The sequence below is a fragment of the Epinephelus fuscoguttatus genome, linkage group LG17, assembly GCF_011397635.1.
Source record: "Epinephelus fuscoguttatus linkage group LG17, E.fuscoguttatus.final_Chr_v1".
NCBI classification, from domain to species: Eukaryota; Metazoa; Chordata; class Actinopteri; order Perciformes; family Serranidae; genus Epinephelus; species Epinephelus fuscoguttatus.
Genome location: NC_064768.1, coordinates 32,045,452 through 32,058,837, shown reverse-complemented (window position 1 = coordinate 32,058,837; position 13,386 = coordinate 32,045,452). Strand labels below are relative to the sequence as shown.

General features: G+C 40.6%; 1 protein-coding gene and 1 long non-coding RNA gene across 4 annotated transcripts in view; one reads left to right on the top strand and one right to left on the bottom strand.

Annotated features, from left to right (window-relative positions):
* Positions 1–13,386, bottom strand: part of fhod3a (formin homology 2 domain containing 3a) — a 75,989-nt gene that overhangs the window by 32,684 nt on the left and 29,919 nt on the right. For all 3 annotated transcript variants that reach the window (XM_049602334.1, XM_049602335.1, XM_049602336.1), the window contains exons 4-5: positions 6,161–6,228; positions 5,055–5,160 (exon numbers count right to left, since the gene is read on the bottom strand). In XM_049602334.1, the coding sequence (XP_049458291.1) occupies positions 5,055–5,160; positions 6,161–6,228 (174 nt within the window). The remainder of the gene's footprint in view (positions 1–5,054; positions 5,161–6,160; positions 6,229–13,386) is intronic.
* LOC125904731 (uncharacterized) lies at positions 1,989–3,287 on the top strand. The gene is made up of 5 exons (XR_007451519.1): positions 1,989–2,297; positions 2,386–2,628; positions 2,714–2,806; positions 2,992–3,059; positions 3,186–3,287. It is a non-coding gene; the product is annotated as an uncharacterized LOC125904731 (long non-coding RNA).

Sequence of the window (13,386 nt, the reverse complement as noted above, 5' to 3'; positions counted from 1 at the left end):
AAACACTGCCCTGACAATTATAGTGAGATAGGAGTAGGAAGATGAAAATGTGTACATATGTGTAAGTTGCCCAGACGCACAAAAAAGTCTCTGCCACCAATGCTCTACTCCAAACAGGAAGTTCGCCATTTTGATTCAAATTTTTCAATTTGGCGTTGATTTTGTGATTTCCACACCTTGTAATTTAACGAACTCTACAGATACAAAAACAACAATCAGTAGTCATTTATTTTTTTAGTTTTGTCAACAACTCCCCTTCCATGTCTGTGTTTCAAATTTGCTGCAACATTATGGGTAACATTAATAGCCTCTAGGCCCTGGGGACCTGGGGTTGAGTGATGACCTGAGGCTCTAGTCATCCAGCGACCTGACTCAGGACCAGCTTCTCTGCCTTCTGTTAGACGTGGTGGAGGTGGAGGTGGAAGTGACCACCACCTGTGCTTTTTTCCACATGTTCACTTACTCAACAGGATGTTAGGAGACTATACGTGTGGTAATCAGCATCTGTTGGTGGTAAAAGCTACTCAAGCTGAAATAGCGACTGAGTAAACTTTTACTTTGTTTAATATGTGGAATATGAATAAAACCATAGTGAGGAGCAATCATGGGTCTGTTTTTAAATTTCATTTTCACCCAATTATTAAAAACATTGAACATTTAATGACTTTCTCAAAGGCTAATATGAAAAGAAAATGATGTTACATTTAATATGAGTTACGCATTAACTCTGTCAGTGATTCTTTTTATGACTGTAGCTGTGTATTTTTTCCCAGAAGTTTTCTCTCCTGTTGTTGTGGTGAATCATAGTATCGGAGCTCCATTGATCATGGCTTTATCACTAAGATGCTCAAGTCAAAAATGTCTTATCTTTTGACTGCTTGTCTCTGATATCTCCTAACACTTTTCCAAGAAATTTCTGATATTTACTTTGAAACCGATGCTATATTGCTGCATACTCTGTAGTTCTTATGCACAGAGCATGGCTGGCAGTGAATGCTTGAAAGACATAGCAACAGTAACCAAGGGAGCGGGGCTTAGCTAAGGATCATGTTATCCAATGACATTCCGTTTGGAGCCTCCACCTTGTTCCCCGGCGCTGCGTTGTGAATGTTTGTCCCTCTTCACCGAAGGACACGGCAGTCATTACGATAAGTGGTAGGAGCTTGCTCGTAGCATAGTCATTTTGTGAATGTTGCTCGTGCTTCTGACATTATATGTGGGTTTGTATGCTATATAAACTATGTGTGTACCTACATTATACAGTATCAATTGGAATGTATTTTCACTAGCTCAGCTCAGTAAGATACCGTAGCAGTTCGTTAGCGTAGCCGTTCGTTAGCAAAGCGGCTAGTTAGCGTAGCGGCTAGGTAGCGTAGGAATTACTTAGCCCCCAGCATCCTTCGACTCAGCAGGAGAGTGCGGTATTGTAGGTGTTGCGTCAGCTCACACTGGTTGTTTTTAAACTGTGGAATATTCAGTGATTAAATTGCAATGTTTTGCCATTAGCTTATCTTAGTAAGCTAGCGTAACTTAGCGGGTAGTTAGCGTAACGGCTAGTTAGCCGCCATTGTTCTCTGATTCGGCCAGAGAGTGATGTGTTGTAACTTAGGGGAGAGGGGTGTCGATGTTTGCAAAGTTTGGATGAATGAGTCGAAGCTCATCTGCCTGTTTGCCTCCGTATGCAGGGATGAACAGATACACGGTAGAATTAACCGCAAAACGCGTAAATAACTTCATATTACTGGCGTGTAACACTCATCAATGCTTAAGCTGAGTCCTCTGGGAAATGAGAATGTCCAATTGAAATAATCTTCTCATGTTTAATGTCTGAAAATGAATTACACTTGTCCAGTGCTCTGTGATATAGCCTACTGTGTTTAACAAAGCATGTTCCAATGTAATTAAAGCTTTATGTGTTTGTGGACATAATTGATTTAATAATACAAGTAGACTATTTGAAGAAGAGGTTAGAATGCAGTGTGGTCGTGAAACTGTTTGGCCTTGTCAATCAAAAAAGTGTATCAGTTGTGTGTGTGTGTTTGTGTCAGCTGTTGTCAATGTCAAACCATTAGTAAATTATCAGTTTGATTTTAATATGCTTAATAACTGGGTCTTTATACTTTTAGATGCCCCGTGGCAAGTCCTACCGTCGCTCTGAGGCGGCTAAGTGGAGGATGTCGGAGCGACAGTTGGCCTCCAGTGACGCTGGTGCATGTGGCGTGCACAAACGGTCAATTTCTGAGCACACTGGGCGCCAGCATAAATTGGTCATTCCAGTTTAGGTCCCAGGCAAGACGGTATGTACAATTCATTAAGATTTCACTGATGATTAGAAGTTTTAGTTGTGTGTTTTCAGCCTAAAAGAAATCCTGTCTTTTGTTCCAGCTTGTTCTTCTTGTAGGGGCATCCCATCTGCACTCCCTTGCAGATGGGATTGTGCTGATGCCAGAGGATTGCTACACCTTTGGCGTCATGTCCACTCTAGGGGCGTGCGCTGACCAGCTCAGGACTGAGGATGAAAATGCTGTTCTTCCTCGGATCTCTGATGCTGTCTGTGTCATGGCCCCTAGGAACAACCTGACGGCCAGCAAGACGCCTAAGCAAGGAGGCATAGCTTTTGGCTTTTAGGTAGGTTATTCATGTATTCTTTTTAATGAGGTAGATGTGTACAGGTCAGTATGATTTTGTCATTAACCATTATTACTTTGTTTAGGTCTTCGCTGGGACCTTGTCCCACACTCGACAGTCCCGGGGGATATCCAAGAGTTTTTCCGGCATGACTTTAACCGCGTGTCAGCATGTCTCAGTATGTTTGAAAATAATGATACATGGTTCTAAACAGTTTTATGAAGGCTTATGAGAATTATATATTTTACATATAATTTCTAATATTATACCCATTATGGTTTTCTAATAAGAAAGTTGACATTGCCTTTTTAAAATGTGTTTTTCAAAAACTGTGTTTCTTTTCTTGTTCCTTTTTTTTTTAAGGTGTGAAATATTTTCACCACGCTGACCGCTTCCCCCTAAACAACTGCAAGCTGTGGTGCTGTGATGGTGTAAGTAGAATATATTATTTTCATATCATAAATAGAAAATTATTCAACACAGTATGTTTGACAGTAAAAGTCACATTTTTCAAAATAATATTTAAATTTTTTTTTGTCATTGTTTTGTATTTGTAGGTACACCCCAGAGACGACATGGGGATGCCTATCCTCGTGGAGTCGCTGTTGGTTGCCACCAAACAGCACCTGGAGATACCAGCACCTAAGCCACAGTTGTTGCGCCCGGTGTCTCCCAAGCCTCTGCCAAAGGTGGTTCCACGTGTGATTGTGGTGGGGGAGGTTGTAGTTCCATGGGCCCCCCTCCTGAGTGGACGTCTGTACAGTCGGGCAGGAAGGTAAGAGACTGAACTTTGTAAATATGTTTCATGAAATAAAAATAAGGTTGTGAATTGATCCACTTTTTTGTCACAGAGGATAGTCAGGTGTCTGGTTATGACAAGTTCGAAGAGACAACTCCGTAGTTCTGGTTGGAGGAGGGTTCCTTGGGGGTAGTCTAGTTGTTCTTTTAAGTGCATTCAATGGCACAAGACATGCTCCTGATCAAATATGTAATGCAATTAATGTATGTAATAATTTGCAATAAAATTGTATGATATTTTACACCCTGATTTCACGTCTCACCTGAATACTAACTGAACCATGATACTGATCTGGTAAATTGTAATGAATGGGACAGTTTCATCATCAGAAATTGTAAGAATGATGTAATTTAAGAGTAAAAGTCAAGGAATGAGTTGTTTATATGTAGTCATTGCTTAATAGTAAGACAAAAGTAATTAAGTGGTAATCATGTAGAGTTTCAGTAGTAATTTCAAAAGGGTTGTGCAGCAATGAAAAGTAATTCAATAGTGATGAGTAGTGATAAAACACTACACACACAGAAGGATGTAGTAATGCCATAGGGATTGTGAAGGCATACAGCAGTAAATGTGTAAGCATTGTGTAGTAATTCAATAATAAATGTGAAGCAATGAGTAGTGATTATATAGTAATTTCCCAAAATCCAATAGTAAGACAGAAGTAATTAAGTGATAATTATGTACAGTTTCAACAGTAATTCAAAAGGGTTGTGTAGAAATAAAAAGTAATTCAATAGTGATGAGTAGTGATAAAACACTACATACGCAGAAGGATGTAGTAATTCCATAGGGATTGTGAAGGCATACAACAGTAAATGTGTAAGCATTGTGTAGTAATTCAATAATAAATGTGAAGGAATGAGTAGTGATTATATAGTAATTTCCCAAAATCCAATAGTGATACAGAAGTGATTAAGTAGCAATTGTGCAGGGATTTGAATAGGCATCATGTAGTAATTGTCAATAGTGATCAGTAAAATCACCCAATACATTACTCATTACTATTCAAATCACTACACAAATCACTACACAGCTCAATAGCAATCAAGTAGTGAAACAGTAGTTTTTGTGTAGGTATTTAGTAGTAGTGATGAGCAGTGATTCAGTAGTGTTTTTTCATAAGGATCCTTATGACAGTCAGAGATCAAAGTAAAGCAGAAAATAAAGTTGATATGGAAATACTTTTCTTTTCTAGCCTCAGTTGTAGTGTTTTCCACACAGACAGAAGTATGTTGTTAGTTTTATATGTACAGTAGTTGAGATGATTTCCTCTCATTGAATGAGCTTTGAGCTCAGTATCTATAAAAGCAACCTTTACAGTTTTTACAATTCCCTTCTTAGTTTATGACCTAGTTTTCTGTCGTTGATGGTCAGCCGACCTGAGAACGACTATATTACTAAATGCTGTTATATGCTATTTCATTTACATTTTCCAGATTAAAATCATTAAACAACATTTGGAGAATCAGACGGGACTGTAGAAAAAGTTTCTGCTGCATTTGTTGCACAATGCACACAAAGCATTTTTTCATTTGCAATCTGTTAAATATATTTCACAGTAATGTCAGTGCTCATTCTTGCAACACTGTGTCTGATTATGTAGATCAGAGAATGAACGAAATGATACCTCTTAATATGTAATTCTGGTAGTTCTGGTCAGCCTCTGCTCCCACCTTGATGAGACACGTCAGACCTTCAGCCATCACAAACTCATGGACCAGATCTTTGTCATCCTGAAATAAGACAGTGAGAGGCATGGAGCATACAATAGTTTATACAGTGTAGACTGGCTGCACAAACACATTGCATTCTCTTTTGTTACCACATGGTGTCAGTAATATGCAGGATTAGGACCAAATCTGACAGTACATAAACTTTAAATCCCCCCACTGGATCATGGCAGCTGACACACACACACACACACACACACACACACACACTACAAAAACCATGATGTTGTTTGTGATTTTGTTGCTTTTGATAGATCACCTCTTATCTGAAAAACTTAAAGGAAGCTGTCTGACCAAACACAAAGCACCGCTAAACTAATGTTGCATTCAGGTGCACTGTCAAGGTCTCATTTGCGCTTAGTCAATCCCTTTCTGTAAAAAATGAGCATGGAACTTGTAATTTTTGTAGAAACCAGTCAGTACAAAGCTCTATGCAACAGCAGTAGAATCACGAGGACATGTAATAGTTGTTTTTATTCATCTGTTACTCAAGTGTCACTGCATTTGCCATCAAGTACTGACATGACTTCACGCTGTGGTCACATGGTCAAATTTTTGTGGCCGTTAAAGTGTGTGCAAATTGTACTCATGATACCTACAATAGCACCTAAATGCTGCTATAATTTAAAGTTCTCACATTGCTGTTTTTTGCTGAACTCTATGTTATTATATTTGAGTCGTCTTGTGTGTGTGTGTGTGTGTGTGTGTGTGTGTGTGTGTGTTCCAGAAACTGACTCCTCTCATCTTAAAATAAAGATTCACACAAACACAAATGCAAACACCCACCAACACACACACACACACACACACACACACACACACACACTCAGACCTACACACGCCCACACAGATACACACACAGGGAGAGAAATGCCACGTTGATGGAGATCCCTGTCATCATGGAGGCGCATGGTGGCCACAATAACCAACTGTATTCTGCAACAACAAACTGACAGTAATTGCATGTGAAATATGTGTGTATGTGTGTGTGTGTGTGTGTTACCTGAAAAATTTGCTTTAGAGAGAACAGAGCCCTTCTCAAGTCACGTCCGTTGGAGTTATACAGTCTTTCTGGAGAGAGACAGAGAGACAAAGAAGTGGTTATTTGTCTATAATTCAACAGACAGTACCAAGGCGTAGCAGAGTGACTTGTTTCAAAAAGCTCATACAAAATATGAGCAACAATTTTAGACAAATGTTTCCATCTGACTTGAATCCTTTTTTTTGACACACTCTGATTGCATTGTTCATTCCCCTGTGCACCTTTTAATCCCCATGTGTTTATATAGATCAATAAAACTTGGAAGGAAAATGAGTCTCAGCTGTGCAAAGGTTGCACAATAGTTTGATACGCAGAGGAACATCGGGGAGTCAATGGAACCAATCACACCGCTCGGCTCTGATCACCTGAGGCAGGCACTTCATCACACACTTTCGCCGTGTCCTCACTCCCAGAGCAACACGTGCATGGTCTCTCTCTGTCACACACACATACACACACACACACACACACACACACACACACACACACACACACACACACACACACACAAACACATACGCATGTACACACACATTGCAGTGGTGATTAGAGCTGTATTGGAATGTTAATGAGCTGCTGGCTGGACTTCAGCAGTGAGGTATTCAGGTCACGACACGGAAAGCACTCAGAACCAACGACTAGGAGCTTGTATACACTGATATTTATCCTTATTATTTCTAACCCTGAACACAAAGAGATAGTTAATGCACTTCTATCATATTACAGAGCTTTAAACTGCTGTAAATTGTGACTCTGAACTGTAATTGGTATTTTTTGGTATTACCTCCTATAGCAACATTACAATAGTCCTGTATATGAATCTGGGGTTTAAGGCACTCAGTGTTGCATTTATACAGTGGTGAAGGAGGTATTCAGATCCTTTGTTCAAGTAAAAGTACTAATACCACACTGTGAAAACACTCTGTTACAAGAGTCCTGCGTTGAAAATGTAACTTAAGTAAAAATAATATATAATCAGGAGCATTTACACAAGGTATTAAAAGTAAAATACCCATTGCAGAAAAATCTTAGAGGGGTCTACAGTCTGTGTTTGAAGGATATATCCAGGATGTCAAACTGACTCAGCAGCAACAACAGGTTAAAAAGACAAAGATAGTTAGAAGCTAAAACCCAACTATAGGCTACAGATCACAGTGTACAAGTGAACCACCACATCACTGCTGATCGCTACACAAGACAATGAATATAAAGGGAAACTTTGATGGTATTGAACCAGCTGTGTGGCATCACAGTGTGTGCAGATGAACGGTGTTTGGCTTCATTCCTGTGCTGCTGCCGGCGCCCAGACCGGACGGGCAGGGATCTCCAGGGGAAGTCAAACAACGTTCATCTGCGCACAGTGCAATGACACACAGAGCTGCTTTTTTTTTCACTATTTTTGTCATTAGCACACAGGTATGAACACACACACATGCACAAACAGGACCTATTCATGCACAAAGTGGAGAGATGTCAGAGTGAAGGGGCTGCCAGGCGCCCTGACCGGTTGGGGGGTTGGGTGCCTTGCTCAAGGGCACCTCGGCAGTGTCCAGGAGGTGAACTGGCACCTCTCCAGCCACCAGTCCACGCTCCATATTTTGTCCGGATGTCTCTTATGGACTGAGCTACTGCCGCACCTGAGTAAATGTACTTAGTTACACTTTTGGGAAAACTGTGTAATAAAGCTGTTCATTCCACTCCTATGGTAATTTTTGATGCTGTACTTTGTGCTGTTGTACTACAGTTTTTTATTTTGTCCTCCCCTGTATATACAAGTGTTTTTATTTGCATACTGTACTTCTACACAGTACTTGTATTTGCACGTACATACCGCTGATGATAAGAAGACAACAGAAATATTTTCCTAAGTGCTCTGCATTAAGCTCAATCTGTTGAGCAAGTCTGTTGAGTTGAGTGTTCATACTGTTCATTTGTGTGCATGAACAGTTACATGTTAAAATGTGTGTCAGCAGGGGGTTTGGGAGTCTGCATGTGTAAATCCAGAGTTTGCGTGTTGATGACAAATCCTTCAGTCCATCAGGAGGGGGTTAAAACCGTACGGAGGTAAGGGCCTGCTGTCTGGAGTGCAGCGGTAACCGCCGCTAAGCTAAAAAAGGCTAACCCAAGGCCGGGGTCAAAATCATTATCATTCCGCACACAGACGAAGAATTACAGGCCGGTCTGTCTCTCCATCTGCAGGACCCTGTCTGTGAGATCAGCGGCGGCACTCATGAAATACATCTGTGAAAGTCTACAGCAGAGATAATTGAATCATCTGAATCATTAGTGCCAAGAGGCAACTGGCAATGAGTGTCAGTGTGAGGGAAGAAGTGACTCCAAACCTAATAGAAAAGTAAAGAGTATGGTAGGAGGGGAAGAGAGGAAAGAACATTTATACATAAGCATGAAAGAGGCAGACTAAGACATGGGGATGGAAAGAAATTAAAGGACAAGACAGAGAAAGAGAGAAACGGGAAGGAAAAGGAAGGAAATAAAATGAAAAGAGAGGAAAGGAAAGGGATGACCACTGAGTACAGGCCAAGGTCTGAGTTGAGGAAAGGCAGCCAATCGCTTCTTGGTAATCGAGGCAGAGGAGACAAATGAGAGAGCCGAAATTGTGGAAGTCCCCTTCCAAAAATAAATAAACGACATATATGTCTCTGCCATGTCTTTGGAATAAAATGTTGATTTTTAACCTTTTCTGAGTCCAGCTGACTGAAGAGATGTTTAGTTTACAGTAAGAGCCTGGCAGCTGGAGGGGAACAACAACCACAGTGTTCAAGTGTTTGTGTCAAACCCGACTGACTTCACATTTACTCTGTTAGGTATTTCTCATTCTGTCTGTCTGACAGAGAGATGATTTTGGCATAATCACTACCTGTGGCACAGAAAAGGGCCTGATCCTGTTTAGGTTACACACTTCCTCTTAAAAAATCCATCACCCCAATAATGATTAATCACACTCCTTTGGTTTAATGTTCTCTTTCTTAGAAGCAGGGGAACACAGATAGGTGGCAGGTGCAACAACCTCATTGGACAATTCACAACAGACTGTGACTCAGCTCTTAACTCTTGGTCTGACTTCCTCGTTCTTGTTACTCTAGGTTTTCCTGGAAATCAAGTGGCCACTTAATGATCCGGGCAACGCTCTGTCTAGCCCTTGAGGGTCGACAGTTGATCCAGTCGATCATGTGTAATGCTCATGGTCTTCATCAGGCCGTGAGTGGGGCTGTCAGAGTAACCTTTACCAAAAGCGTCTGCTGTCCATCAGGAGCATGTCAGCAGCAGCAGCGATAAGCCTTGAACTTGGCCTCATTCTGGTGTACTGCTGGTGGTGCAGTCAGATGTGACAAGATGGGCATTATAGTTAGCTACAGTTTGCAGGGAGAGATACCAGCATTATACATAAACAAACACTGAATGAGCAGCCGCAATGCACCTGCCCGGGCTGACTGCAGACGCTCTGGACTAGACTTGGAATCGACTTCCGATTTTGCCGATCCACTTCAGTGTATGAGCTTAAACCAGTTTTATTTTATGCAAAGTAGCTACACTTGCATTTGTCATTAAGACACAGTCTGGCAAATTAAAAAGTAGTCTACGTGGTCGAAGTCCGCAACCGTCACAGCACTTAATCCAACTTGTTGCAGCGTGTTTCAGAAGCCTCCCAGAAGTTAATAAAAATACACGCCTTGTCTATTTTTGATGGCACTGCAATGTGTTGCACAGAGCAACACAAGTTTTCCTGCCAATAGGCACTACATGTGAAATATAGATATGAAATAACAATGAGAATTCATGTATTTTTCGTGACTAAAACACAACTGAAAATCTTTGATCCATGTCATCCATGACCAAACTTTTAACGTTAGTTTTTCTGTGGGCAACGGCATAACAAAGTAGGAAATTAGAACAATAAACACAATTAAAAAAAACAAACAAAAACAACTTTTAACTACATAGTCTAATTATGACCACATCAACAAAATCTGCAATCTATAAAATTTTGCTGGCAAAATATTCTGCTCTTAAAACTGTCCCAGTGTGGTACAACGCTGTACGGAGGGCTGAACAAAACTGAGTTGCAGCCGGAATGCGGCGTAGCTGCACTTAATGAAATTGTCCCAACCGTACGGTCTAGATGGTGGCAAAGATGTCAAAAAGGGGGATTTATTCGGCTTGTATTATCCCTAACTTCACTGGATCATTACATTGGATATGGACTTAATCTGCAGATGCTGTGGCTCAAAATGAGACCAAACCTTTGGATGTCAGTTTTTGAGCCATGACAAGGGTCAAAATTTGGCCTGCTGCAACAGACGGTGCGGCTTGTTGTTTTTAACCAAGCTGGAAAACAGGCAGTCCCCACCGAATGGTTAAGAGAAGTGAGCAGTCAGCTGTCAATAACTGTATAAAACAGTCAGTAAAACTGTTTTCTAAATCATTTTAAGTCACTGAAACCATGAGAGGTCCTTGAGCATTCAGTCATAAATGTGCACACAAAATATTAGGCTGATTGGTAAAGTAGTATGTGAGATTAGCTGCGGGCAGACAGATACACACACACAGCCACACGATCCCCTCCAGACTTACGCCTGACGGAGATACTTTAATGTTCAGAGATACATTCTGAAATTTTTTCCTGTTACGCAAAATATTATTATTATCCTAAATCCTACAGGGCCTACCTCTTTTCTTACATCTCTGCAACATACTCTTTATAGCTTAGGGAAAGGACTAGTTTAGTGTCTGAAGTCTCTCATCCCTGTACCTTGTGCCTGCCTGGCTAACACACAATTTATTTGTCAATTTAATAGTTACATGGCTTCATTTGCATAGGACCCATTAAGGACCTGCTATGTGAACAAAGATTATTCTTGCTGGATACAGATGATATACAGTGTGTGATAAGCTGTCGGGACACATTGTTTGAGCCAGAGCTGAATTCTGCAACAGACAACAGATTTTTGCATAATCACACTGTTTTTAATGTGAGCATTAAACATCTTCATAAGTCATTCAGTATAGCAATGGATTCTGAAATATTTTGTGAAACAAGTGATAATATCTTCCACTTGTGAGTGAGGGAATTTTATTTGTTTTTGAAGGGAAAAAACCCACAAACCTTTCACAGATTTACTTCAATCAGATCTCTTTATTTCCTTGATACTCAAACACTGAGAGAATTCTTCACTTGTTTTCTTTTAGACAAACATTCATTAGTAAATTTCTTAAACTTATTAAGATGTTTTTTATAGTGCATAGTTGAACCAACAATCCCACGGTCATGCCAACATTGACGTTGTCATGGTGATACCCTGTAATCACCTGATAGCTGCTAATAAAGTCTTTTCAACATAATTACCCTTCTGCTCCAGAGCAAACAGAATCTGACACGCTAAATAATCAATGGGCCATTTTCCCATTGGCACAAAGGCCTCCAGCTGCATTAACGCTGCGTGTCTGGAATGATGGTGTCTTCAAGTTGGAAATAATTCAAACGAATGACTATCACCTTCAACCTCTGAGCCAAACAGCTTGGCACAACAACACTGCTTCAGTGCCAGCAATTCTCTAAAGGGAGACTGAAATGACAGCAAAACACAAACTAGGATGATAACACATCTTAATAAGAAGCCATCAACTGGAGGAGGAGAGGAGTAGATGTGGGAATGAGTGAGGAGGAAGGAGAGGAAAATAGCAAAAGGATGGGTTTTAAAGGGAGGATTTGTCTGTCCACGTGTCTTTGCTGGTCATTCTCCTTTTTTCCTGGCCCTAGGTTTTATTATTGTCACAAGAAAAGCTGAAACACTCACTGGGATGTGTCATTGTGGTTTGTGCATGTGTGTAGAGAGAGAGAGAGTGTGTGTGTGTGTGCATATGTGCGTGTGTGTGATTGAGTGCACAAGCCCATGTGTAAGCCAGTGCCTGTGTTTGCTGAGTGCAGACAGACAGATGAAGGAAAGACAGAAAGGCACATTTCATTTATAGGTTCGCTTGGAGTTTTACTGTTTTGTTTTGGAGGACTCTCAGTTCTTGTCCATAGTGTTTCACCATGACCTCACATGCACTGCAATATGTCAGCCTTAACGAGTCATTTAGTCCCATATTCCGTCTTAAAATTTTTAATTTTCTTAAAGCAAGGGGAGAAAAATCTGCCAGCAAGATGAGATTGTTATTTCCACTTGTTTCTGATGCTTACTTCTGTTTATAATTTATTCTTATAAAATTTCTTATTAAAATAAAACTCTTGGTTCCTTTAATATCGTTTAACAACACACAAAACCTATAAACTGTAAAACAAGTGTCTGTACTCCATAACTTAAGAGCCTCCCCCAGTATGCCGGGTTTCATCTATAATTAAAGCTTTATGAAAGAAGTGACATGAATACTGGAGTCCAGTTACTGTCAGAGCTTGGTTTGCCCTCCCATTGGGTTTATCACATCCTTAACTCCACAAGTGAGGATCCAATAGATGTGACAAGACATTCTAATACTTAGGGTCAAAAAGCCTGTTACAACAACTTAATAAAGTATAAAGAATAGATTAAATACCACAAGCATTTGTTTCAGAATAAATGTATGTGCATTAGCACACGTGTGCATCTGTGCGTGGGAGTGTCCTCTGCAGTGAAACAGGGATTCCCCCAGTGCAGAGGCTGTCTGCTAAGTCGTTCAGGAGTGGTCAGATCCCTCCTTCCCCTCCTGCCATAATGAGATTAGTGCTGTGACCCTTCAGCTTTGACTAATCCCTCAACATTTACTGTACCATCTACACATCTCCAAACAGAAAAACACACAGGCCAACTAAGGCTACTCCAGACCTAATCCACAGCAATTACACTCAAAACCACACGTACTTTGTTGTACTGCTGCAACGCATCAATGCAAATTCCCAGAGTCCCCAGTTCACATTCTGCTTAGTTGGCCTCGGCAAAGGGCAGCAGCAGTCTACTACTACTACTATGCCTAATCCTCAGATTTAACAATAGGCAGCTAGCTCAGCAGATGTTTGTTAAAGTCTACCTGGTTACAGAAACAGTGGCGTGAAGGTGAGACTCTGCAGACTGACAAAACAAACCAAGAGAATCATAAGCAATTATTTGGAATTCAGCACACAAGCATCTCAGTTATCTATAAGCATTAAAAGTGGGTATTGGTACTCAATAGCTTTAAGGTATCGACAG